General features: G+C 49.4%; 1 protein-coding gene across 1 annotated transcript in view; it reads right to left on the bottom strand.

The window, feature by feature from the left end:
* The window catches only part of LOC123356683 (TRPM8 channel-associated factor 2-like), a 31,207-nt gene extending 10,843 nt beyond the window's left edge, over positions 1-20,364 (bottom strand). The window contains exons 1-6 of the mRNA XM_045000087.1: positions 20,255-20,364; positions 11,169-11,802; positions 6,170-7,161; positions 5,084-5,178; positions 3,660-3,873; positions 2,409-2,648 (exon numbers count right to left, since the gene is read on the bottom strand). Coding sequence (XP_044856022.1) covers positions 2,409-2,648; positions 3,660-3,873; positions 5,084-5,178; positions 6,170-7,161; positions 11,169-11,785 — 2,158 coding nt within the window. The 5' untranslated portion in view covers positions 11,786-11,802; positions 20,255-20,364. The remainder of the gene's footprint in view (positions 1-2,408; positions 2,649-3,659; positions 3,874-5,083; positions 5,179-6,169; positions 7,162-11,168; positions 11,803-20,254) is intronic.
* Positions 20,365-23,282: the final 2,918 nt, after the last annotated feature.

Raw genomic sequence — 23,282 nt, 5'->3', positions numbered from 1 at the left:
GATGGCCGAGTTCAGGATCCTGACAAAAGGAAGAATGGAGAGCAGCAGAATACGGACCCTGGACTTCAGAAAAGCAGACTTTGACTCCCTCAGGGAACCAATGGGCAGGATCCCCTGGGAGGCTAATATGAGGGGGAAAGGAGTCCAGGAGGGCTGGTTGTATTTTAAAGAAGCGTTATTGAGGTCGTAGGAACAAACCACCCGAAGTGCAGAAATAATAGCAAATATGGCAGGCAACCATCTTGGTTTAACAGCGTTATCTTCGGTGAGCTTAAACTCAAAAAGGAAGCTTACAAGAAGTGGAAACTTGGACAGATGACTAGGGAGGAGTATAAAAATATTGCTCAAGCATGCAGGGGTGTAATCAGGAAGGCCAAAACACAATTGGAGTTGCAGATAGCAAGGAATGTGAAGGGTAACAAGAAGGGTTTTTACAGGTATGTTAGCAACAAGAAGGTGGTCAGGGAAAGTGTGGGGCCCTTACTGAAAGGGGGAGGCAACCTAGTGACAGATGATGTGGAAAAAGCTGAAGTACTCAATGCTTTTTTTTGCCTTGGTCTTCACAGACAAGGTCAGCTCCCAGACTGCTGCACTGGGCAGCACAATATTGGGAGGAGGTGAGCAGCCCTCAGTGGTGAAAGAACAGGTTAAGAACTATTCAGAAAAGCTGGACATACACAAGTCCATGGGTCCGGATCTAATGCATCCGAGGGTGCTAAGGGAGTTGGCTGATGTGATTGCAGAGCCATTGGCCATTATCTATGAAAACTCATGGCAATTGGGGGAGATCCCAGATGACTGGAAAAAGGAAATATAGAGCCCATCTTTAAAAAAGGGAAGAAGGAGAACCTGGGGAACTACAGACCAATCAGCCTCACCTCAGTCCCTGGAAAAATCATGGAGCAGGGCCTCAAGGAATCCATTTTGAAGCACTTGGAGGAGAAGAAGGTGATCAGGAACAGTCAACATGGATTCAACAAGGGCAAGTCATGCCTGACCAACCTAATTGCCTTCCATAATGAGATAACTGGCTCTGTGGATATGGGAAAAGCAGTGGACGTGTTATTCCTTGACTTTAGCAAAGCTTTTGATACGGTCTCCCACAGTATTCTTGCCTGCATGTTAAAGAAGTATGGATTCGATGAATGGACTATAAGAAGGATAGAAAGTTGGCTAGATAGTTGGGCTCAACGGCTAGTGATCAGTGGCTCGATGTCTAGTTGGCAGCCAGTATCAAGCAGAGTATCCCAGAGGTCGGTCCTGGGGCCAGTTTTGTTCAACATCTTAATTAATTATCTGTATGATGGGATGGATTGCACCCTCAGCAAGTTCGCAGATGCTACCAAACAGAGGGGAGAGGTAGATATGCTGAAGGGTAGTAATAGGGTCCAGAGTGACCTAAACAAATTGGAGGACTGGGCTAAAAGAAATCTGATGACGTTCAACAAGGACAAGTACAGAGTCCTTCACTTAGGATGGAAGAATCCCATGCACTGCTACAGGCTGGGGACCAACTGGCTAAGTGGCAGTTCTTCAGAAAAGGACCTGGGGATTACAGTGGATGAGAAGCTGGATAGGAGTCAGTGTGCCCTTGTTGCCAAGAAGGCTAATGGCGTATTGGGCTGCATTAGTAGGATCATTGCCAGCAGATTGAGGGAAGTGATTCTTCCCCTCTATTCAGCACTGGTGAGGCCACATCTGGAGTATTGTGTCCAGTTTTGGACCCCCCACTACAGAAAGGATGTGGACAAATTGGAGAAAGTCCAGTGGAGGGCAATGAAAATGACTAGGGGGCTGGGGCACATGACTTACAAGGAGAGGCTGAGGGAACTGGGCTTATTTAGTCTGAAGAAGAAAAGAGTGAGGAGGGGATTTGATAGCAGCCTTCAACTACCTGAAGGGGGGTTCCAAAGAGAATGGAGCTCGGCTGTTCTCAGTGGTGGCAGATGAGAGAACAATAAGCAATCGTCTCAAGTTGCACTGGGAGAGTTCGAGGTTGGATATTAGGGAAAAACTATTTCAGTACGAGGGTGGTGAAGCACTGGAATGGGTTACCTAGGTAGGTGGTGGAATCTCCATCCTTAGAGGTTTAAGGCCCGGCTTGACAAAGCCCTGGGTGGGATGATTTAGTTGGGGTTGGTCCTGCTTTGAGCAGGGGGTTGGACTAGATGACCTCCTGAGTTCCCTTCCAAACCTGAGATTCTATGATTCTATGGACACCCTTAAGGATACAAAGAAGCACCATGAAGGACTAGAAACATTCAGCTCTATGCAGGTCACATGTTTATTTGACTCATTGCATTTGTCTGGAGTTTCAGTTTAACAAAAAAGCCTTGAATGAATTAAAGTTGCTGCCTAAAGCCACTTCTTTTGGAAACCCTGCTAGAACCATGCGGCCATATACCCACCAGCTGAGATCTGGACGTCTGTTACAATCCTCTCTGGCCTTGGGAACTTCACTGGTGCTGCTGCCAACTCAGCTATAGCCATCATGATCTGGTCCCAGAGGGTCAGAAGAGGCTCTGGGTTCTCTATATGGCGGATGCTGTCAGCAGGCACAGTCAGGATAATGTTCTCAGTAGCTAGTTCGGCCCAGGGTGCAGGGTAGTGCCGGATGCTGGCCTGCCACTGGCATTTACAGGTCTCTCCTGTAGGGACATGGAAAACACATTAAATGTACCCCAGCCTCTGAGTTACACTCCCTGAGTGCTGGCTGCAAATGTGTGACTTCATCATGGATTCCTCTCAGGAATAATAGTATTTGGCATTTATAGAGCACTTCACAGTTTTTAAGTGCTGGATGGGCATTAATAAGTTAATCCTCACAGCATTCCTAGGAACTATCACTGCCCCCCCGGTAGTGTCCACCTGGGGAACTGAGATTAAGTGACTTGCCCATGGCCCACAGTAAGGCTGTGGCAGAGCCAAGGACAGTACTCAAATCTCCAACTTGTCAGCTCATTGCCTTAAGCACTAGATCCTTCCTCATTTCACTGCTGAGCCTCCTGTCTAGTAATTATCTCCTATCTTTACATGAGTCCCCGCTCTATACATCCACTTTTCACAAGCTGTGGCCTTGATTTCCCATAACAGCTTGTGAAAAGTGGGTCCCAAATCCACGTCATTCCTCTCCCCCCAAAAAACAAAGTAAAACCAAATCAATATGGGGTGATTCACAGGAGACACCTGAGTCGCTGTCCACATTTCTCTAAGTGACTTCTCTTCCAGTGAGTGAGATCAGCAGGCGTCAAATAGCAACACGCTGGTTTTGTTTGGAATGATGGAGGAAAAAGAAATTTCATAAACCAATAAAGAGAAGACTGATGGGAAATGCAGCAAACACATCAAAGGGGCGGTTGTGGATTTCTGCTGTAGTGACAGGAAATGGCCAGACAGGGGCAGGAGAGGAAAAGGGGGAGGAATGAGGAAAGGGCTGGTGGAAATCTTTCAAAAGGTCAGTAAAAAGTTGACAGTTTTCAGCAAAAAGATGGTTTAAAAAAAAAGACAGAAAACAGTCCCAGTTTGTCATTTTTCTGCCAATTCTGATTTTAACCATTTGGACTCTGGTTATATTTAGTGCTGCACATTTTGGCTTGGGTGCCCCCGCGCGGCCCATTGAAACGGGCTCAGGGGAGAGGCCCCAAGGGATGAACACCTACCCAGTCTGAAGTAGGGAACCTGGACTGCCCCTTCCACAGTGATGGGCACTTTGCCCAGCTGGCTTCCCCCTGGCACGACGATGTAAATGAGGCCGCCCCAGAGGCAGGAGACTGACTGCTTCTGGCAGCTGACCTGGCACTTGCGTACCACCATGGGGGCCCGTTTCAGCTCCTTCGCAGCGGTGAGGTCATCAGAGTGACACCCGATCTGCACCTGGGGAACAGAAGGGCGGGAAGAGCAGGGTTAGGCCCTCCAGGCTCCAGATTGCAGCCCCACCCCCTCTGCCTTAGGGCCTGTCTGAGGTAGAGCCCACACAGCTGCAGGGCACTGATTGCCATCCAGCCCTGCGGTGACCAAATGCAATTGCTGTCTCACTGCTGCGTGTGAAGCAAGAGTTCATGAAGCTCAGTGCAGCTCGTAAGAGGGAAGCTGTGTGCCCCTCACAAAGCCATCAACAGCCCTAGCACTAAAGCTCAGGTCCTCAAAGGTATTTAGGTGGCTTGACTGATTTCACTGGGAGTTTGGCACCTTTGAGGACCTGGGCTGGAATGCCTCCCTCATGAGAAGTCCCAGCATCGGGGCCATGGATTGACAGGCAGGGGTGGCTCTATGTTTTTTGCCGCCCCAAGCACAGCAGTCAGGCGGCTTTCGACAGCACGCCTGCGGGCGATCCACTGGTCCTGCAGATTCGGCGGCATGCCTGCGGGAGGTCCGCCGGTGCTGCGCCATCAGCATCCCCGCCGAAGCCGCAGAACCGGCGGACCTCCTGCAGGCGCAACGCCGAAAGCTGTCTGCTGCCCTCCCAGCAACCAGCAGCCCCGCCCCCCCGTGGCTTGCCACCCCAGGCACACACTTGATGCGCTGGTGCCTGGAGCCGCCCCTGTTGACGGGGCCACAGTGACTGAACTCCCCGGTACCCTTAGAGGTGTCCCTTGAGAGCAAAGAGGAAGCAAACTGGAGAAAGTACAATGTGTGGGTGAGATGCTGACTTGGCATCCCTGGTTAGGGAGAAATTCAGTCTCCAGGGCTCATTGCACCAGCATCAGCGTCCTGTAAGGTAACACACGGATGTCTGCAGTTTACTGCGGCAGGACCTTTTTCAGTAATGTCAGCAGCTGCCTGGTCCCCTTCCCACCTTTTCTTGCTTCCCTGCACAGCTACAATGAAGCAGAGAGAGCGTGGAGAGCATCAACAAAGCAAAATGGGGAGGCATGTAACAGTCAAGAGAGCGCAGAGGAAACTGTGAAGAATTTTTAAAAATTTAATGGCATGAAACAGCCACAAGGTGGCAGAAGAGCATAAGGAATGAGAAAGGAGCAGGCCTAGCCATAATACAGACTGATTCTTGAGAACCTTGGCAACTCATCTTGCTGATATGGGTACCTCACAAATGTATCAGAGTATAAAGGCCAGCAGAAATCACCTGCAGACCAGCACTGGTCGCCATGCAAGGAAACATTATCACTGCCGTGTTCCCATCAGGTAGGTAAAGTCCTGTACTCATCCATGCTGTCCCACCTGCAGGGAATCACAGAAAAGTGGTCTGAATTCAGAGCCCTTAGGCACAGGTCTTCAAAGGTATGCAACTCCCAGTGAAAATAATGGGAGTTAGGCACCTAAATACCTGGAGGACTAGGCCTTACTCAGCACTCCTGGCCCCTGCCCATTTCCATGCTTAAAGTAATGCAGTTTTGAGTTGCCAGAGTAAGAAGAAAGAATCTGATTTTTTTCTTGCTCAGAACTCTCAGAATTGGCCTGTGTGTTACCAGACCTGTTGACAACGTGCTGCTTGGCTGAAAGCATGAAAAATTTTGGCATAAGGGGCTTTTTTCCCCTAGCCCTAACTAACGCATGGGTACCGTGACTTTCACTATAGTGGGACTTGTTTCTAGACGGCCACCCTAGGGAGTTGCAAACATTAGCTGCCCAGCAGAGCCTGTAAAGCTGTGATAAGCAGCTGAGTTCAGAGCTCTTTATACTGCCCAAGCAGAAACCCTCCCTTAACTTGGAGTTAAGGTTAATCAAGTGTATTTCAGCACAATTACTAAGGGCCAGATTGCCTCCTCCATTGAAGGTCATTGGACTACTTGTGCGAGTAAGTACACAACAGTGTGAATAAAGATTCCACATCCAGCCTGAAAGAAAAGTCTATGCAATCACCAACTAAAAGCCACCATTCACACCCACAGCAAGCACAACACACACCCCTTACATCATACACTCACAGACTGCAACTCCACAACACTGTCACTTCTAACATGGAACCACTCCCAGCGCACACATGCAGTGCCCCACAATCACACACAAATGTACAAGCTTGACACCAACCTGTCTCTTTGGTGGAAATAGCCAGTGTGTTAGAGGCACATGGGGAAGTATGAGTTTTGGTATTAAGGTGAAATCTCAGCAGAGGGGTGTATGTGTGTGTGAGAGAGAGAGAGAGACACACACACACACACGTTTTCCATGTGATTCTACATGGGGAAGATGGAAAGACTGCTCCTCTCACCTGTATTTGTGCCATCAATTTCCAGGGTGACAGGAGAGCTGGATGGGAGCTTGCAGACCGCATCGGTGGGTTTCTGCACCAGGACAGCACAGTCTGTCATGGTCTGGGACAGCTCCGTAGCCAGGCACAGCAGGGCTGCCTCCTTGGAGTTGCTCTTGATTGGATTCTTCTTGCTGACCTGCGGGATCCCACCTCTGCGCAGCACTTTGAGCAGGATGCGGTGGAGTGAGGAGTACGCGGGGCAGTCTTCAGCTGGGATCCTCAGGAAGGCAGAACAATCCTGCCCTAGCCTATGCAGCCAGTCTGCCAGGGGGGCTCTGAGTGCCTCCTCCTTGTCCACCTGCCTCTGGAAGAGGGAGAGTGCCTGACGGAAGTGGTAGTGACGGGGAAGCTCCTCCGGTAGCAGTGCTGGGTATTTATCAGCCTTGAGGTTCATGCCCAGGATGCTGATCCCAAAGCGGTTGAGGATTTTGTTGCCAGGGTATCTGGCAACGGCAGCTTGGCCTTGATTTTGGGAGGCCCAGTACCAGGCCTGCCCCCCAATCAGCAACCCTCCCCCCTCCGCCACAAAGGCCTGGATCTTCTCTGCCTCTTGGTCGCTGTGAGAAGGGCAGCAGTAGACACTCATGTCGCTCGTCAGCGCTGATACCCGGTACTTCTGGCCCTCCTGGGACAGCAGGGAACACAGCCCCTTGAGGTGGGCAGCAATCCCAACCAGCCCCTGCCTCCCAGCATCCAACCAGTGTACAGCATTGAGCAGGAACCCTGCCAGCTTTGGGGCACACAGCTGGCCCTCATGAGACGCCACCACCACCCGGCCCCGGCCATAGCGCGCTGCAGCAAGGAAGCAGCGGTGGGAGCTGTCCAGGCCGAGGGGGAAGGCCAGCACCCCATGCACCAGCAGTGGGGATGGCACCCCGCCGGTCACTATATCCAGTTCCGACAGACCCTTGAGGAGAAGCTCTGCATCCTGGCTGAGATTAGCCCCGTGCCTGCAAAATCAAGAGGCATCCCTGTTTAGGCCCAATCACAACACCCTTTATACAATCACAGAACCATGAGGGATGCTAGGGGCACACAACAGGCCATCCCTAGCCCATTTCCTCCCCTGCCCATACTCTTTGGTGCTGCCCCTCACAATTTTATAGTGAGTCTGGTGCCAGGTGGAGTTTTTCTGAACTGCAGTCTCAGCCTTCGTTTTTAAAGAGTCCGTTTGTAGCCTCAAAGTTGAGCTTGAAAACATGTCCCAGGTGAGATCTAGAGGCAGCGAACCCAGGAGACCAAAGAAAAAGAACCCAACCTTTACTGTGTGTTTTGGGTTGTTTTAGCTCTCCTGATTTCTAAGCCAATCTCCACTGGCCTGACTCATGATTTCTGAACCCCTGGGGTTGGCAAAACTATGAGGCCTAGCATGCCTAAGCCACCTCAGAAATGCATCCTCTAGTCAAGCCTGAAAGATTTGCCAGTGCCTTTTCCTTAACTATCCCACAGCTACTGCTCAGAAGAGAGGACTGCTTCTGTCCACACATACACATCAGCGACTCAGCTGAAACAAGTCTCTGACCTCTGTAAAGCGCAGCCACCCTTTTCCTAGCCATTAACCTCTGCTTTCCAGTGCTCCTATTTCGCTTCACTCATACTGATCATTTTACCCTCTGCTGCCCCTGCATGGCTCTTGCAGTTAAAGCCATGTCGAGTGCTGTAGTTTTATTTCCCCTTGACTTTGCTATATAATTTTACCAAACTTAATTTTCCCTTTGTCACTTGTGATGAATCTGCTGCTATTTGGAACCTCTGAATTTTCCACCCAAACAAAAAAAACCAATGGCTTGATAGAGTGTGAGAATAAATAACACTTGTGTGTCCATAGGGCAGGAATTAAAAACTCTGGCCTCCTCATCTGATTTCTTCTCTCAGCTTCTTTGCCACACATGACACCAATCCCTTAAAGCTCAGTTTTATTTGCTATGGGTGAAATTTACAACTACGCTGGGGGTCAGAATACAGTGAATGCACCATTTAAGCCCCACTTAAACTCTCAAAATAGGGTAAAAGCAGCAAAGAGTCCTGTGGCACCTTATAGACTAACGCACGTTTTGGAGCATGAGCTTTCGTGGGTGAATACCCACTTCGTCGGATGCATGTAGTGGAAATTTCCAGGGGCAGGTATATATATGCAAGCAAGAAGCAGGCTAGAGATAACGAGGTTAGTTCAATCAGGGAGGATGAGGCCCTCTTCTAGCAGCTGAGGTGTGAAAACCAAGGGAGGAGAAACTGGTTTTGTAGTTGGCAAGCCATTCACAGTCTTTGTTTAATCTCAGGATTAAACTACAACTACAAAACCAGTTTCTCCTCCCTTGGTTTTCACACCTCAGCTGCTAGAAGAGGGCCTCATCCTCCCTGATTGAACTAACCTCGTTATCTCTAGCCTGCTTCTTGCTTGCATATATATACCTGCCCCTGGAAATTTCCACTACATGCATCCGACGAAGTGGGTATTCACCCACGAAAGCTCATGCTCCAAAAAGTGTGTTAGTCTATAAGGTGCCACAGGACTTTTTGCTGCTTTTACAGATCCAGACTAACATGGCTACCCCTCTGATACTTAAAATGGGGTGAATTCCACCCTAACTAAAAACTCCCAAAGGAAGATAATCTCCATACAACTTTCCTGAGAAGAAAGCCTTCCACCCACCTTGTTGCCAATGCCCTGCAGGTGAGAACATGACAATAAATCAGCAACTTGTAATAAGTAACTTAATTACATTAATTTGTAGTTGTGTTCTGAGCACCTTTCTGCATCCTTCGGCAAAGATTCTCTTTACCTTTGTAATAAAACAAACCCAGCATCCAGAGCTGGATGACTGGATGACAAAACCAGTCATCCAGCTGGAAGAGAGAAATGGAGTTTCATAACACAGTGCTAGGGAAAGGGAAGTGACTGAGGAGACAAAAATCTGTGGGGGAAATTTTCTTACAACAGCTGTGGCTTTAACTACAGTGAAATAAAATGGCCATATTGTGAAAGCAAAGCAACATTTGTGGTCATTAAAGACCCCATTGCACTTTGTGGAAGTCAGAAGCCCAGATTCTGAACTGTACCAGGCACAGCTTGGGAGTGGGGACAGGAAGAAGATGGCTGGGCACGCCCTGGATTCGGGGGCCAGCAGGGAGCTTGTCTGGTTTCTTGTGTAAGCCCAAAGCTTTACACCTATTGTTCTTGGCCTGATGCACAGTCTGCCTGCCAGGCTCCACCCACAAGATGGCTGCATTTCATGTATTATCACAGCACATAAAGGCTCCATCCAACTCCTGCCAGAGCCAATAGGAGACTTCCTGCTGACTTCAGCAGGAGATGATTGGGACTCAGAAAGCATTGTGCATTATCCAAGTAACATAAGGAATACTCTGTGTCTGTTTTCTAAAGCACATTCGTTAATTGGAATTTTTAAAATATAGAATAATAGAAATGAAGGGCTGGAAGGGACCTCCAGGGGTCATCTAGAGGCAGGACCATCTAGACCAGTGATACTTAGACCTCAGTGGTTCAGGAGCCAAATCAGTAATCAACGTTACCCAAAACAGTCACAGTAGCATGAATTCATTATATCATTTACTTTAGGGCTATTCATATGTAAACAGTATGATGGGGAAATATTTGTATATAAATATTTTCACAGCGAAGAAGTTAATAACTTCATGCAAGTTTATAACTTAATTGGTTAATAACATCGTAAAAGCATCCTGATTGGTTAATAACTTAGACTAGTTAATAATTAAATCACAGTGTTGTAATATCATGTGCTGCAAAGAACCTCAGGAGACACATTAAAGAGCCACTTGCGGCTTGCCCGCCGCAGTCTGAGTATCACTGACCATCACTGATCATCCCTGACAGGTGTTTGTCCAACCTGTTTTTAAAAACCTCCAGTGATGGGGATTCCACAACCTCCCTTGGAAGCCTATTCCAGAGCTTAACTATCCTTAGAATTGGAAAGTTTTTTCCTAACATCTACCTGAAATCCCCTTGCTGCAGATTAAATCCATTAATTCTTGCAACTACGTTTTAAATAGTACAGTATTTCAATGAACCTGCTGACTTGGTACTCAGTAGGTTCCCCTCACCGTGGCTGAGCAGCAGGGAAAGAGGCTAACCCGTGAAGGATGCTGGGTTACTCAGTTCAGTACTCAGCCAGTAGAGAGTTCCATAATCCCTACGGGACTGAAGAAAGGAAAAAATGTCCTCAGGGCTGAGAAGGCCTGGCTCAGGTGGGATCCAGGGGGACAATCTGGCCCTGAGAGCTGGGCAGAGAAACAACTAGTTGCCTGTTGTTGGCAAGGGAGCTGCTGCAGCGGCAGGGGCATCCCAAAGCTGAGGGATGCATTGTGTTCCTCCTCAAACAGCTTAGGGCATGATGAATGCCTCAGGCATGTCCCTATTTTATAGGGACAATCTGGATATTTGGGCCTTTGTCTTATATAGGCACCTATTACCCCCACCCCACGTTCCATTTTTCATATTTGCTATCTGGCCACCCTACGGGCCACACTCCCTGTTCTGTCTGAGGTGCCTGCAACGTCACACAACCCTGGAGTACAAAGCCGAGAAAAGAGCAAGGTCCAAGAATGGCTATTACTGCTCTCCTCATCCTGTGTGCAATAGGCTCCCTGGAGCCTACCAGACAGTCAGTGCTCAGTGCCCACAGACATGGCCCCCTCCCCGTCACGGCCCTGCCAATATTCTCTCTTGGGTGGGAAGCAGATTCCATAGCTTAACCCAGTGCCAAATGACTAGCCAGGACACCTTGCTCTTTTTCATTTAGGGTTTGATTAACTAAAGGATCCCCCGCCCTTCCCTGCTTGGATAATGATCTGCACCACCACCACCACCCAGGATATCTGAAAATTGGGTGTTTCCCCCTTTTCTCGGGCATTTATGTAAAACTCTCACTTTATTGGGGCAAAGCCAATAATGGGAAAGGTGGTAAGTGCTACTCACGGGACGATCAAGGGGATCTTTGGGATCTTTCCCGAGACTTTGAAGATCCCTGGCCTCACTGTATTGCCGGTGAAGTACACGCCAGCCACGCTGGTCACTCGGTTCCCAGAGAATTCAAACAGCACCTTCTCCGCACCGTGTTGACTAGCCCAGTACCAGGCCTGACCACCAATGAGCAGGCCCCCACCTCCCTTTACAAAGTGGACCAGCTCCTCTGCCTGAGCGTCATCATAGGCATCTGTACAGTACACCCCTAGAGAGGCACTGAGCCCCACGCCGGGCTGCACTTTAGTGCTGGACCTTAGGAGCAGCTGAGAGAGGGGATCCAGGCTCCTATGGACTCCGACCTGTGCCTCTGGGAAGGGTCTGAGCCAGTCCACAACATTCCTAAGGAACTGGGAAAAGTTGGGATTCTTCAGGATTTCCTCGTGAGAAACGACCACCATCCGGCCTTTCCCATAGTGAGAAACAGCGATCGGTACCTGCTTCTCAGGGCTTACCAACACCGGGAATGCAGCGTCTCCTGTGAGCAACAGCTCACAAGGAAAAAAATTTCCAGTAAAATCCCACTTCCCAACTCCATCCACCAGTAGCTCATAGGTGGCAGCGGGCTTCATCTTCAGTTTCCTTTTATCTGACAGGAAGGAAAAAGATTATTAGGGTGCGGCTCGACTCTGAAAAGTGACTGTCAATGATCATGTTAATTGTCCCAGGAGTATCTCCCAGCAAATGGGCTTTGTTTACAAAAGAGGGTGCCAGCCCTGCACACACTGGGGGCTGGCTTACAGCAGAAAATTGGATCAGCCCTGCTACGTTGCTCAGGGGTATGAAAAATCCACATCCCTGTCTGGCATAGTGAAGCCGACCTAAGGCCCCGTGTAGACAGCACTAGGTTGGGAAGAATTCTTCTGTGAGCCTAGCTACTGCCTCTCAGGGAGGTAGATTAGCTACAGCAACAGGAGAACCCCTCCCATCGGCATAGGTGACATCTATGCTGAAGTGCTACAGCAGAGCAGCTGTGCCGCTGTAGTGTTTCAAGTGTAGACAAGCCCAGGGTATTTGTACACAGCATTTTGGAGCCCACAGCAGCATGGCTCCCAGCCCAGGTTGACAGACTTGGGCTGTGGGGGCTCACATTAGTGCTCTAATAATAGTTGTGTAGACAGTGCTTTGAAGTTGTGACTCAGGCTCTGAAGCCTAGGGATGGGGGTGGACTTCAGTGCCTAAGGGCTTGTCTACACTTGCAAGTTTTGTCACCAAAAACTGGCTTTTGGTGACAAAACAGCGATAGCGTACACACTGCAGGGTCACTTTTTTCGGGGGGGGGGGGGGGGACGCCTAGTTTTGGCAACAAAAAACTTCCACCCCTGCGAGAGACTTTTGTCTTTTCCCCTCCCTTTATTGTCAACAAACAGCCAGTGTAGACACCACAGGGTTTTTTTCCGCTTTTTATTGACCTCCAGAAAATATCCCACAATTCCCCTGCTGCCGCTCTGGTCAGCGGTTTGAACTCTGCTGCCCTGCGGCCAACCCGCCCCTCCCTCTTGCAAGCCCCGGGACTTTTAAATCTCATTTCCTGTTTGCTGGCTTCCTAGAGGAGCTTTCCAGGTGGCTCCCCAGGGGAGCATGGCTGGCTATCGCATCAAACGGGCTCCCGCTTGGACCACCGCTGAGCTGTTGGATCTGATCAGTATATGGGGAGAGGCAGGGCCAGTGCAAGGATATTTTGTGCCCTAGGCAAAACTTCCACCTTGCACACCCCCCCCCACTCCCCTCCCTCCGGAGCATCGCTTATTATAAACTTTCAAAAACGAATACTGCATAATGTGCCATTGTTCATTAGAATTAATACAAGGGGAGATGATCACAACGGTCCCTTCTGGCCCGGGGGAACCTATGAGCAAGGAGGAGGCTGAGAATGCCCCCAGCTCGCTGGGTCTCTAAACATTCCCAGGCGCTGAGTACTTCGCCCTCCGGGGGGACCCAGGGGCAAAGAGGGCAGAGCCGGGCTCTCCCAGGGAGCAGGTGAGGATCTCCCTGTGGATCAGGGCCGACTCTCCGCATTGGCACAGTGCCACTGGGGGGGTCGGTGTTTGGAAGTGGTACCTGCGCCAGCCCTCTCCCCTCCGTCACACTGCGGGGTTTAATTTCACTTTCCCTCACCCCAGGAGGCAGCTGGGCCAGGCCCCAGGCGCGGAGCATTGGAGGGCGAAGCTCACCTGAGCTCAGGACCGCGTCCTGCGTTCCCCAACGGCTCCACATTCCCCTCAGCCGCACTGGTCGCTGCACCTGGCCACCTGTCTCCTCCTTGCTCCGCCGCAGGCTCCCACTGACCTTCCTGTGCGGTGCCCCTCGCTGCGGGGGCGGGTTTGTTATGGAGGCCTCGTTCCCCGCCCTGCCCCACTGAGCTGACTCCTGTGACATCGGACACTGCTTTTTGGTGCCCCCATATCTTGGCACCCTAGGCAGCCACCTAGTTCGTCTAGTGGTTAGACTGGCCCTGGGAAGAGGAGTCTGTTCAGTTGCAGCTGCAAGTGACCCATAAGAATAGGGACACATATGAGCAAATTTCTCGAGGCTTGTGGGAAAAGGGCTATGATCGGGACACGCAGCAGTGCAGAGCGAAGATAAAGGAGCTGAGGCAGACGTACCATAAGGCGTGGGAGGTGAACCATCGCTCTGGTGGTGCACCAAAGACCTGCCGCTTCTATAAGGAGCTGAAAGCTATCCTTGGTGGTAACCCCACCTCCATCACCGATAGCACTGTGGATACTTCGCATGCAGCTGAAAGAGGGGGTAACCCAGAGGCTGAAATTGTCGATGAAGAAGTCGAGCTAGAAGAGGATGCGGTGTTCCCAGCGGTGTCGCCCGGTGGGGCAGGCAGCCAGAAACTTTTCTCCACTCCAGAAGTGCTCAACGGGGAGCAGGAAGCAGATGAGAGTCTGGGTATGTTACTGTGGCTTGTGTAGGGAATCAAAAAGTGGGAGGCAGGTAGTGTTTTCCGTGAGCTGGACATCGCCCTGTGTAGCTAATCTGCATGGCCAAGCAGGGTGTCGATGGTTTCCAAGAGGTACTTGTTAATCCTCTGATGCAGATTCCAAGGGATTGCAGCCTTGTTAGTTCCCCCATTGTAGGAAACTGTACCATGCCATTTAGCAATCACTGGAGCTGGGACCAAAGCAGCAAATAGACCGAGGTGAAAGTCACAAGCATTCAGTAGCTGAGCCGTGGTTTCCCTGGTCACCCTCAGAAGCAAGATGGCAGCCAGCAGGTTGGCTGTCTGTGAAAAAGTGTGGGATAATTTTAGAATGAGTTTCCTGCAAAGCTGCCCTGCAAGCTGAGACCTTTTTGTCCGTACGCACAACCGCCTTTTCCCCCACTCCTGAAACTCACCATGACTGGGGTGCTCACAGAGCTGTGTGCCTGCCTAGAGTCTCAGAGAGAAAGTGATTTCTACTAGAAAAATGCCCTTTTTACTAAAATGTTTAAATCGTTTGCTGGGATGTAACAATCCCTCTTCTGTTCAGCACAGACCTTAAAGAACACATCACACGCTCCCATGGACTGACTGTGGCAGATAAGAAAAAAACCCTCGGCACAGTAAAGGAGACATGTTCCACGAGGTTCTACAGCATGATGAGAGAGACCAGGGAACAGAAAGAGTGCTGGGAACCCGAAAAGCAGGACAGAAAAGAGAATGCTGCTTTTGCTAGGCAAGTGACAGAGCAGATGATAAAAGTTATGGAGGATCAGATAGAAATGGCTCAAGTCCTTGATACAGCTGCAGACTGAGCAGATCCGAGTTCGAGCACCACTGCAGCAGATGCACAATTCTTTGCTATCCCTCCCCCCCCCATGCCCACACATTCCTTTTCACTCCACAGCACTCCTGAGTTTCCCCATCACTCCACCCCCCCTCACAGCTTGCACAGTGATAGCTGGAGCTACACACAGTTGTGAGGTTTTACCCTTTTTAACAATAAATAAAGGCTAAGATATTTAATGGTACCGCGTTTTTATTCTGTGTTCTACAAAAGCATATAGCAATCAATTCACTCTCGAGAACAGGCTTCTAAAGCATTGCGTTGCATGGATCTTGGGCCCCAAAATTCTATATGGATGCAACAGGGAAGCAACTCCAAAGCAGACATGTGTTACTGCCCCTCATTGTCAAAGTGGTTCCTCAAAGCCTCTCTGATGTTAATAGCAGCCCTCTGGGCTCCTCTGACAGCCCTAGCATCTGGCTGTTCAAACTGTGCAGTCAAGCGCTCAGTGCTTCACACCTGAGTAAACATTTCACCCTTAGATTCACATAGATTATGCAAAGTGCAGCACGTGGCTATGACCACGGGAATATTATCCTCAGTAAGGACTAGCCTGCCATTGAGACACCTCCAGTGACCTTTCAAATGGCCAAAGGCACATTCGACTACCATGCGGCACCTGTTCAGCCTGTTGTTAAAAGGCTCCTTGCTGCTGTCCAGGTGCCCTGTGTAAGGTTTCATGAGCCAGGGCTGGAAGGGGTAAGTCGTGTTTCCCAGGATTGCTATGGGCATTTCCACATCCCCCACTATGATCTTGTGGTCTGAAAAGAAAGTACCCGCCTGCAGCTTTCTGTACAGGCCACTGTTCCTGAAGATCCGTGCGTCATGCACCTTTCCAGACCAGCCTGCATTGATGTCCGTGAAACGCCCCCAGTGATCCACAAGTGCCTGCAACACCATGGAGAAGTATCCCTTCCTATTGATGTATTCAGAGGTGATCTGGCACTAAAATTGGAATGTGTGTGCCATCAATCGCTCTGCCACAGTTAGGGAAACCCATCTCTGCAAAGCCATCCACTATTTCATGCACATTTCCCAGAGTCACAGTCCAACGCAGCAGGATGCGATTTATTGCCCTGCACACTTGGAGTAATACAGCCCCAGCAGTGAACTTTCCTACCAGGGGCGGCTCTACCAATTGCGCCACCCCAAGCAGGGCGGCACGCCGCGGGGGGCGCTCTGCCAATCGCTGGTCCCGCGGCTCCGGTGGACCTCCTGCAGACGTGCCTGCGGAGGGTCCGCTGGTCCCGCAGCTCGCTGGGGTCTAGAGCCGGCCCTGTTTCCTACTCCAAACTGATTTGCAACTGACCGGGTAGCAGTCTGGATTTGCCAGCTTCCACACAGCAACTGCAACATGCTTCTCTACCGGAAGTGCAGCTCTCAATCTGTTGTCCTTGAGCTGCAAGTCGGGGAACAGCTGAGCACATAGCTCCATGAAGGTTGCTTTATTGCTTTACGCATCCTAAAGTTCTGTATCCACTGGTTGTCATCCCACACCCGCATGACAATGCAATCCCACCAATCAGTGCTTGTTTCCCTAGCCCCAAAATAACGGTCTAACATATGCAGCTGCTCTGCGAATGCACAAAGCACTGATAAGTTGCTATTATCCATATCACACTTGGGCGCCTGCGATTCATCCTCTGCTAACTTTGCGAGTAACTCTGCGAGTAACTGTGCTGCCATGTGCGGTGTCCTCACGAGAGAAGTGTGGGATCCATCCTCTCTCACTGCAGATGCTGGCGCACACTACAAAAGAATGACAGTTGGAAAAATGGCGCGAAGAAGCCAGAGACCTTTGGACGGGTGGGACACAAAGCGGTGCATGACAGTACATTTTGCACATCCCAGGATGCGCCACACTCCATTTCTGCATTCCCACAATACCTAGCGACAGATGGTGTCACCAGGGACTGTGGGATATATACCCACAGTCCATTGCTCTCACTGTCAAGAAAGGTGCCCTGAATGTGGACACGATCTATCGACAGAGGGAGCAAATGTAGATACACTTTGGCGACTTTGCTTTTGTCGATTTTTCCTTGGCGACATAGTTTCACCAAAAAATCTTGCCAGTGTAGACAAACCCTGAGTCACAATTTCAAAGCACTGTCTACACAGCTAATTCTAGAGCACTTGCATGAGCCCTGCTAGCCTGAATCTCTCAGTCCAGGTTGAGACATTTGCTCATGCAGGCTCCAAAATGCTGTGTAGACAGACATATCCTCAGGCTCTCCATCGTCTTTGCCTTCTCCCTTTCTGCTTCTCCAGCACTTGGAAGACATATCACCTTTCTCAGCGGGTGGGTGAGGGGATTTTGTCTGTTTGGGTTTTTTTTAAGCATTGTGTGTCATTTAAACACAAAGATATGACAAGAATAGAATCAATTCTCACCAGAGCAAAATATTTAGACATGGAAAAAACTACTGACACAACTAATGCCATTACACATCATGAAAGAGGAAAAGCAAAAAATGATAAACCCAACCAGCAATAAAAATTTCCCATTCAGACTTTCATTGTGGCGTGGAGATGTGCCAGAGACTGCACTAGAGACTGCTATTGCTCTTGGTTTTACAAGAAAGATGCTCAGATAATACAGTGCCAGGTGGCAGTATAAACTCTGAAGATAGATAAAGAAATATAGAGAGAAAGATAGCTCCATCTGCAGTTAAAGAATTAATCCCCGGGAGACATACTGTGTATTACCTACATGCAATTTAACAAATTCTTCTCTTTTATCAGGTAGTAGAGAATTCAGGTAAAATGTTCAAACATAAGGGTCCAAAGTTAGGCACCTAAATAAAACCCCCTGATTTTCATAGACTATCAGGGTTGAAAGACCATCTAGTCTAACCCCCTGCTCAAAGCAGGGCAAATCCCCAGAAAGATTTTTTTGTTAAACACACCCCAGTTCCCTAAATGGCCCCCCCTCAAGGATTGACCTCACAACCCTGAGTTTAGCAGACCAATGCTCAAACCACTGAGCTATCCCACCCCCCCAGTAGGAGTTGTGTCTGTGGTCTGCACCACTGCAAATCCGGACCCTTATTTAAGTGCCTATATTTAGGCACCCAGCTTTGAAAAGATTGGCTGAAATCTTAATTGAAACAACCTCCATCACTAAGCTTACCAGACTGTCCAAACAAGAACGCTTAGGGGGTGGGGTGTTTGAGTCGGTGCCAATCAGCTTCTGCCACTCAGGAGCCCCCAGTGCTGACTCAGTGCAGGGCAAAGGAATGCCTGTGAGAGGAAGAAACCAGCAGGCTTTGGGGCAGGGCTGCCCTCCCCACCCTGTGCTGTCCCAAGCAAACACTGAAGCCGCACCTAGCTGACTTTCACAATCAGCCACTAAACGGTCATGTAATATTTGGCTGCCCAGAAAGCGAGTCGCTCAGCTTTGGGTGGAGGAACAGGATCTTCCATCCGGATTCATTTTTTTTACCTGCTCCCAAGGGCTCAGAAATCGTGTCCCACCCAACAGTCATGGAACTATTAACCCATTGCTTGTCCTTGGACGTGCAAGGAACGTCCTCCATCTTGCCCAAACGTGCCAGAGATTTTGTTGCTGTTCAAAACTTTTCAAAGTGATTTTAGTAATTGTGAGCAGTACTGATTAACCCTAGGGAAACCATGCCCAATCCAGAGAGTTTAACCCTGCTTGCTGGTTTCATTCTGAGCTCCACCCTTGCCACTCTGGGCTTCAGTGGGCCCTAAACAGAAAGGTAAACTCCAGAGTTTAAAAACCACACAATATGAGAAAAGTTTGACACAAACTGTGAACTGAAACCAGTAAGTTTTGCACAACTCTAGTTAAGTGATTTGCCCAAGGTCACACAATGAGCCAGTGTCAGAGCTAGGGACTGGAAGGCTGGAAGACTGGAAGTAGTCATCATTCTCTGGGCCTGATTCTCTACTCCATCACACCAGTTTTACACTGGTGTAACTTCACAGACAGATTTACACTGGGGAGAATCAGTGAGAAGGAGAATCAGGCTCCTGTCATTTACTCTAAAGACTAAATGGTCAGATTATGTACCCTTATTCAAACTGAGAAGTACCCTATGCGACTACTCATGGAGTAAGGTATTCCTCATCTTGGGGTAAGAGTACCAAAATCTGCCCTACATCCGTAGTGTGTACTTCCTCTTCTTTTAAGGTATACAAACTGATATGAAGACCCTGCTCCTGCCAAGGGATCTGCACACCCAGACACTTACCCAAAACACCGCATGTCAGTGCAGTGTGGACGAGTTGGGAACTGTTTTAATAGCTCCATTATCCCACCAATCATAACTTAGATTTCTTGACTTTCATATATGTAAAAATACAATTTTAATATCGCATTTGCCTTCCCCCCACCCCTTCATTTAAAATCTCCACGGGCTCTCAACTGATCTGGCACCTTTTTACCAGCAGTATTACAATTATTAATTATTGTATAGCTCCCAAAGGTGTGCTGAGTGTCTCGCAGAAGACAAAGAAATGCTCTGTCCCGACCCCAAAGAGCTTCCAGATTACAGCTGAGGTCTGTACAGCACCTAGCACAAAGGGGTTGTGGTCCTTGACTAGAGCTCCTAGGTGCTCCGGTAATAGAAATAATAATTAATAATCATGTGACAGGAGTTGGGGAGTGCATGGAGTAAGGAAGGGCCAGGGTGACAGCAGTATCATCACCCTCCTGGGGCAACCATCACTAAGAATGGGGGGAAGGGATAGCTCAGTGGTTTAAGCATTGACCTCCTAAACTCAGGCTTGTGAGTTCAATCCTCAAGGGAGCTATTTGGGGCAAAAATCTGTTTGGGGATTGGCCCTGCTTTGAGCAGGGGACTGGACTAGATGATCTGTTAAGGTCCCTGATATTCTATGATTAGATTAAACTAAGAATATAGGATTTTTTTTTAATGACACACAAACTCATCCAGGTCAGTTCTGCTCTTGGGAAAGAAGAAAGTCCCTGATAGGTGAAAAACATTTGTCTGTCAGCCTGACCATAAGAGTCACCCCAGGGATTGAGAAAACCACAATCACAGAAATGTGAAAGATCTGGTTCACTATTAAATCACACCAAGTGCATCCCATTTTACCCCTCTCAGCCAGTGTAGGATTGTATCCTAGAGTATTATCCAGTGCTTTGTGCAGGCCAGTTTTAACACAACCTCTCCCCTTTAGGAAACTGATCCACTAATACATCTTTCCACAGCCCTTTTCTCCCCTGGCCCTTCACATGTATGTAGAAAAACAATCTCAGTTCCTTCTCACCTACTCGGGTCCCAGCAGGGGGAATCACTCACTCACATACAGAAGTCTCTGCTTCCTGCAATCCAATAGTCAGATTAATGTTTTGGGCTTCAGATCCGTCATAATCAGAGTCCTCTTTTAGAGGAAATGAGGAGAACGGAAGAGGAGACAGTGATGGAGCCAGAGGGGAGGAGTCCGGGGAGGGAAATCCCACCCCACAAGCAAGTCACTTGAAACAGAGGAGGTTTTTCTCAGACTGTTTTGCTTGCTTCTCACTTCTCTAGTAAGACGCTGCTACTTCAGATCTTGTCTCTATTCACTGTGCTGGTTCCGGCTTGCTAATGTCTCCTGATGCAGTCAGGGTCATGTTAAAACCAAGCAGCAAAAGTGCATACTCAAAAAAGGCAGCAGAAAGAGGTTTAAAGAGCTTGTTTTGGTGCAAACAAGTTGTTTTCCCTTTTCTTGCTGGTTAAAAGCGACAGCCCTGGTGGCTGTAAACTGCTGATTCATTGGACATAGGAGTCCAAGAGCAGTTCTGTGTTGTGCAGATTCACAGATTTTAAGGTCTGACTTCCTGCAGAATACAGGCCACTGAACTACCCAGTAGCTCCTGTATAGAGCCCAATAACTTGTAGGACAGAACTTACCTGTTTGGACACTCACAGTGGCATGGTGCAGAGTTAGAATTTCAATTTAGAGATGCAATCAGGGAGGCAGGGATGAATGAGCCTTATGCCTTTGATCCAGTGCCGGCAGAAGAAACGGATGAGCTCTCTGTGCAGAGACAGAGAGAGAACACATAGTGCAAAGCAGAAACACTAAATACATCTGAGGGCTTGGGAGGAAAACTTCAGCAGGCAGCAGTGTGTGGGGTGGGGAGAAAGCAGCAGAGGGATGCTGTGTATTTGAGTGGAGGGAGGATGGTGGAATAGCAGCTACCCAGGGGTCCTAGCTCCTGGCCTCCTCTACTATAAATACTAGAGAACTCCCACTGGATGCAGGAATGGAACAAAAGAGTCCTGACTACCAGACCCCTGTTCTAACCACTAGATAATTGTTCCCCACAACACTCCCCTCAGAACCCAGCAGTCTCTGCTCTGCCCCATTGGAACACAATCCCTCCAAATAGTGGCAGCAGAATCCAATAGTCCCGATACACTTGTTCCAAACACTATATTGCTCCGAACACTATATAGCTCTCCATCACTGTGCTTGGAACAGAATCAAGGAATCCTGACTCCGACTTCCCCCAACACCCCAGGCTCTAACTACTAGATCACATGCCCCAAGGGCTGGCAATAAAACCTAGGATTGGGCCTGGGTAGGTTTGTAAACTCTGTCAGATGAACAGCGCCACCTAAGAGTTTGTAAGCTCTGCCGGCCCGTACAAGAGGCCCTGTATGTGAGCAGCCACCCCATGCCAAGGGTTCACTGTACCACTGATGAGCGCTCACTCTCCTCTCAGCCCAGACACACAGACAGATGGTAATTAGTGTCAGCCCTTTCCATAGGGCTGTTCCTCTGTCCTGGTGTAGACGGCGACAAGATAGAGTATCAGAACCAGTGACACAGTAGCTCCGATCTTCAGGAAAGACAGAAAGAGGATTAAAAATAATCTGACAGTAGCCCATGGTCTTCCCTTTCATCTGTTCACTTGTCCCAACCACATAATAATCATTCTAATACATGGTCACTAACAATAAGTGTACTAATAAATTATAATACATCAAAGAAAACAGTAAAGATAATAACTAGCCTAGAATAACAAACAAGATTAAAGTGATGGGAAAGATCAGAATGAACAGTAAATACCTTACTAATATGAAATTGTTGCTAAGAAGTGTAATTGCTAATGGTAAGCAATAAAAATAATGAGGGTAATTCTCAGAATAATGAATAGCTCTTATTTCTACTGGTAATGTCTCCTTAATTCAAAAGTAAAATGTCATTTACAACTACTCTAATAATCCTAATAAATCATTAATGATCACAAAGAGTAAGACAAATCTGGCTAGTTTCCCAGGCAGTGAGGAAGCTCTGGGCCCCGTGCGGGGATGCGGCAGCTCTGGCAGAGCTAGGAGAGAAACAAAGCAAAACACTGACTCAACAGTTCCTGGGACTCTGGGGCCGTGGGGTTCATGCACTGAAACCCTGCACTGTAACAGGGACCAGAGAATCGTTATCCCCAGTAACGGTCACACTTGTAGTTACAGCAGCTAATGTGGGATAATGGCCCTGTAAGGGGTTGTGCTCACCACCGTGGCACCTCCTGCTGATTCCTCCGGGGAATTAGCTCTGTCCATCAGCAGGGTGCCCTCCTCCTGTGGTACTTCACTCTCAGTCACTGCTTCTCCACCATCTCCGCTGTCGGTGGGGACCAGCTTTGCTCCCAGACGGCATCCTCTTCAGGGCACGGCCCTCCGGCTGTGCCCCAACTCCGTTGTCTCCCCCGCTTCGGGCGGAACCGACAGTTCTTCACCTGGCCTTTCACTGCGGTGGCGAACTGCAGCCCCCAGGGCTGGCTTTAGGCCAATTCAACCAATTTCCCCGAATCGGGCCCCACGCCTAAGAGGGCCCCGCACCCAAGCCCTGCCAGTGCGCTGTACCGGGGTGGCCCAGCTTCCCCAGGGGGCAATTTAAAGGGCCTGGGGCTCCCAGCAGGGACTGGAGCCTCAGGCCCTTTAAATTGCCACCAGAGCCCCACTGCTGGAGCCCTGGGGGCTATTTAAAAAGTCTGGGACTCCCCTTACTTCTACTGCCCCGGCCCTTTAAATAGCCCCTGGAACCCCGCCACTTCCCCAGGGCTCCCGTGGCTATTTAAAGGGCCGGGGTGGTAGAAGCAGGGGAGCCCCAGGCCCTTTAATAACCCCCAGAGTCCTGGGGTAGCGGGGGGCTCCAGCTGCCTCTGCTGCCCCAGTCCTTTAAATAGCCCCCCGAGCCCCGGGCTGCTGCTGCTACTACCCCAGTGGGGGAGGGAGGAGGAGGAGGCACTTACCGTACAGGGTGGGCTGTACCCCCTGTACCCACACCCCCTGCCTGCACCCAGCCC

Source organism: Mauremys mutica, chromosome 1 (assembly GCF_020497125.1).
Source record: "Mauremys mutica isolate MM-2020 ecotype Southern chromosome 1, ASM2049712v1, whole genome shotgun sequence".
In the NCBI taxonomy this organism is placed as follows: Eukaryota; Metazoa; Chordata; order Testudines; family Geoemydidae; genus Mauremys; species Mauremys mutica.
Note: the sequence above shows the minus strand (reverse complement) of the source record. Positions and strands in the feature narration are given on the sequence as shown.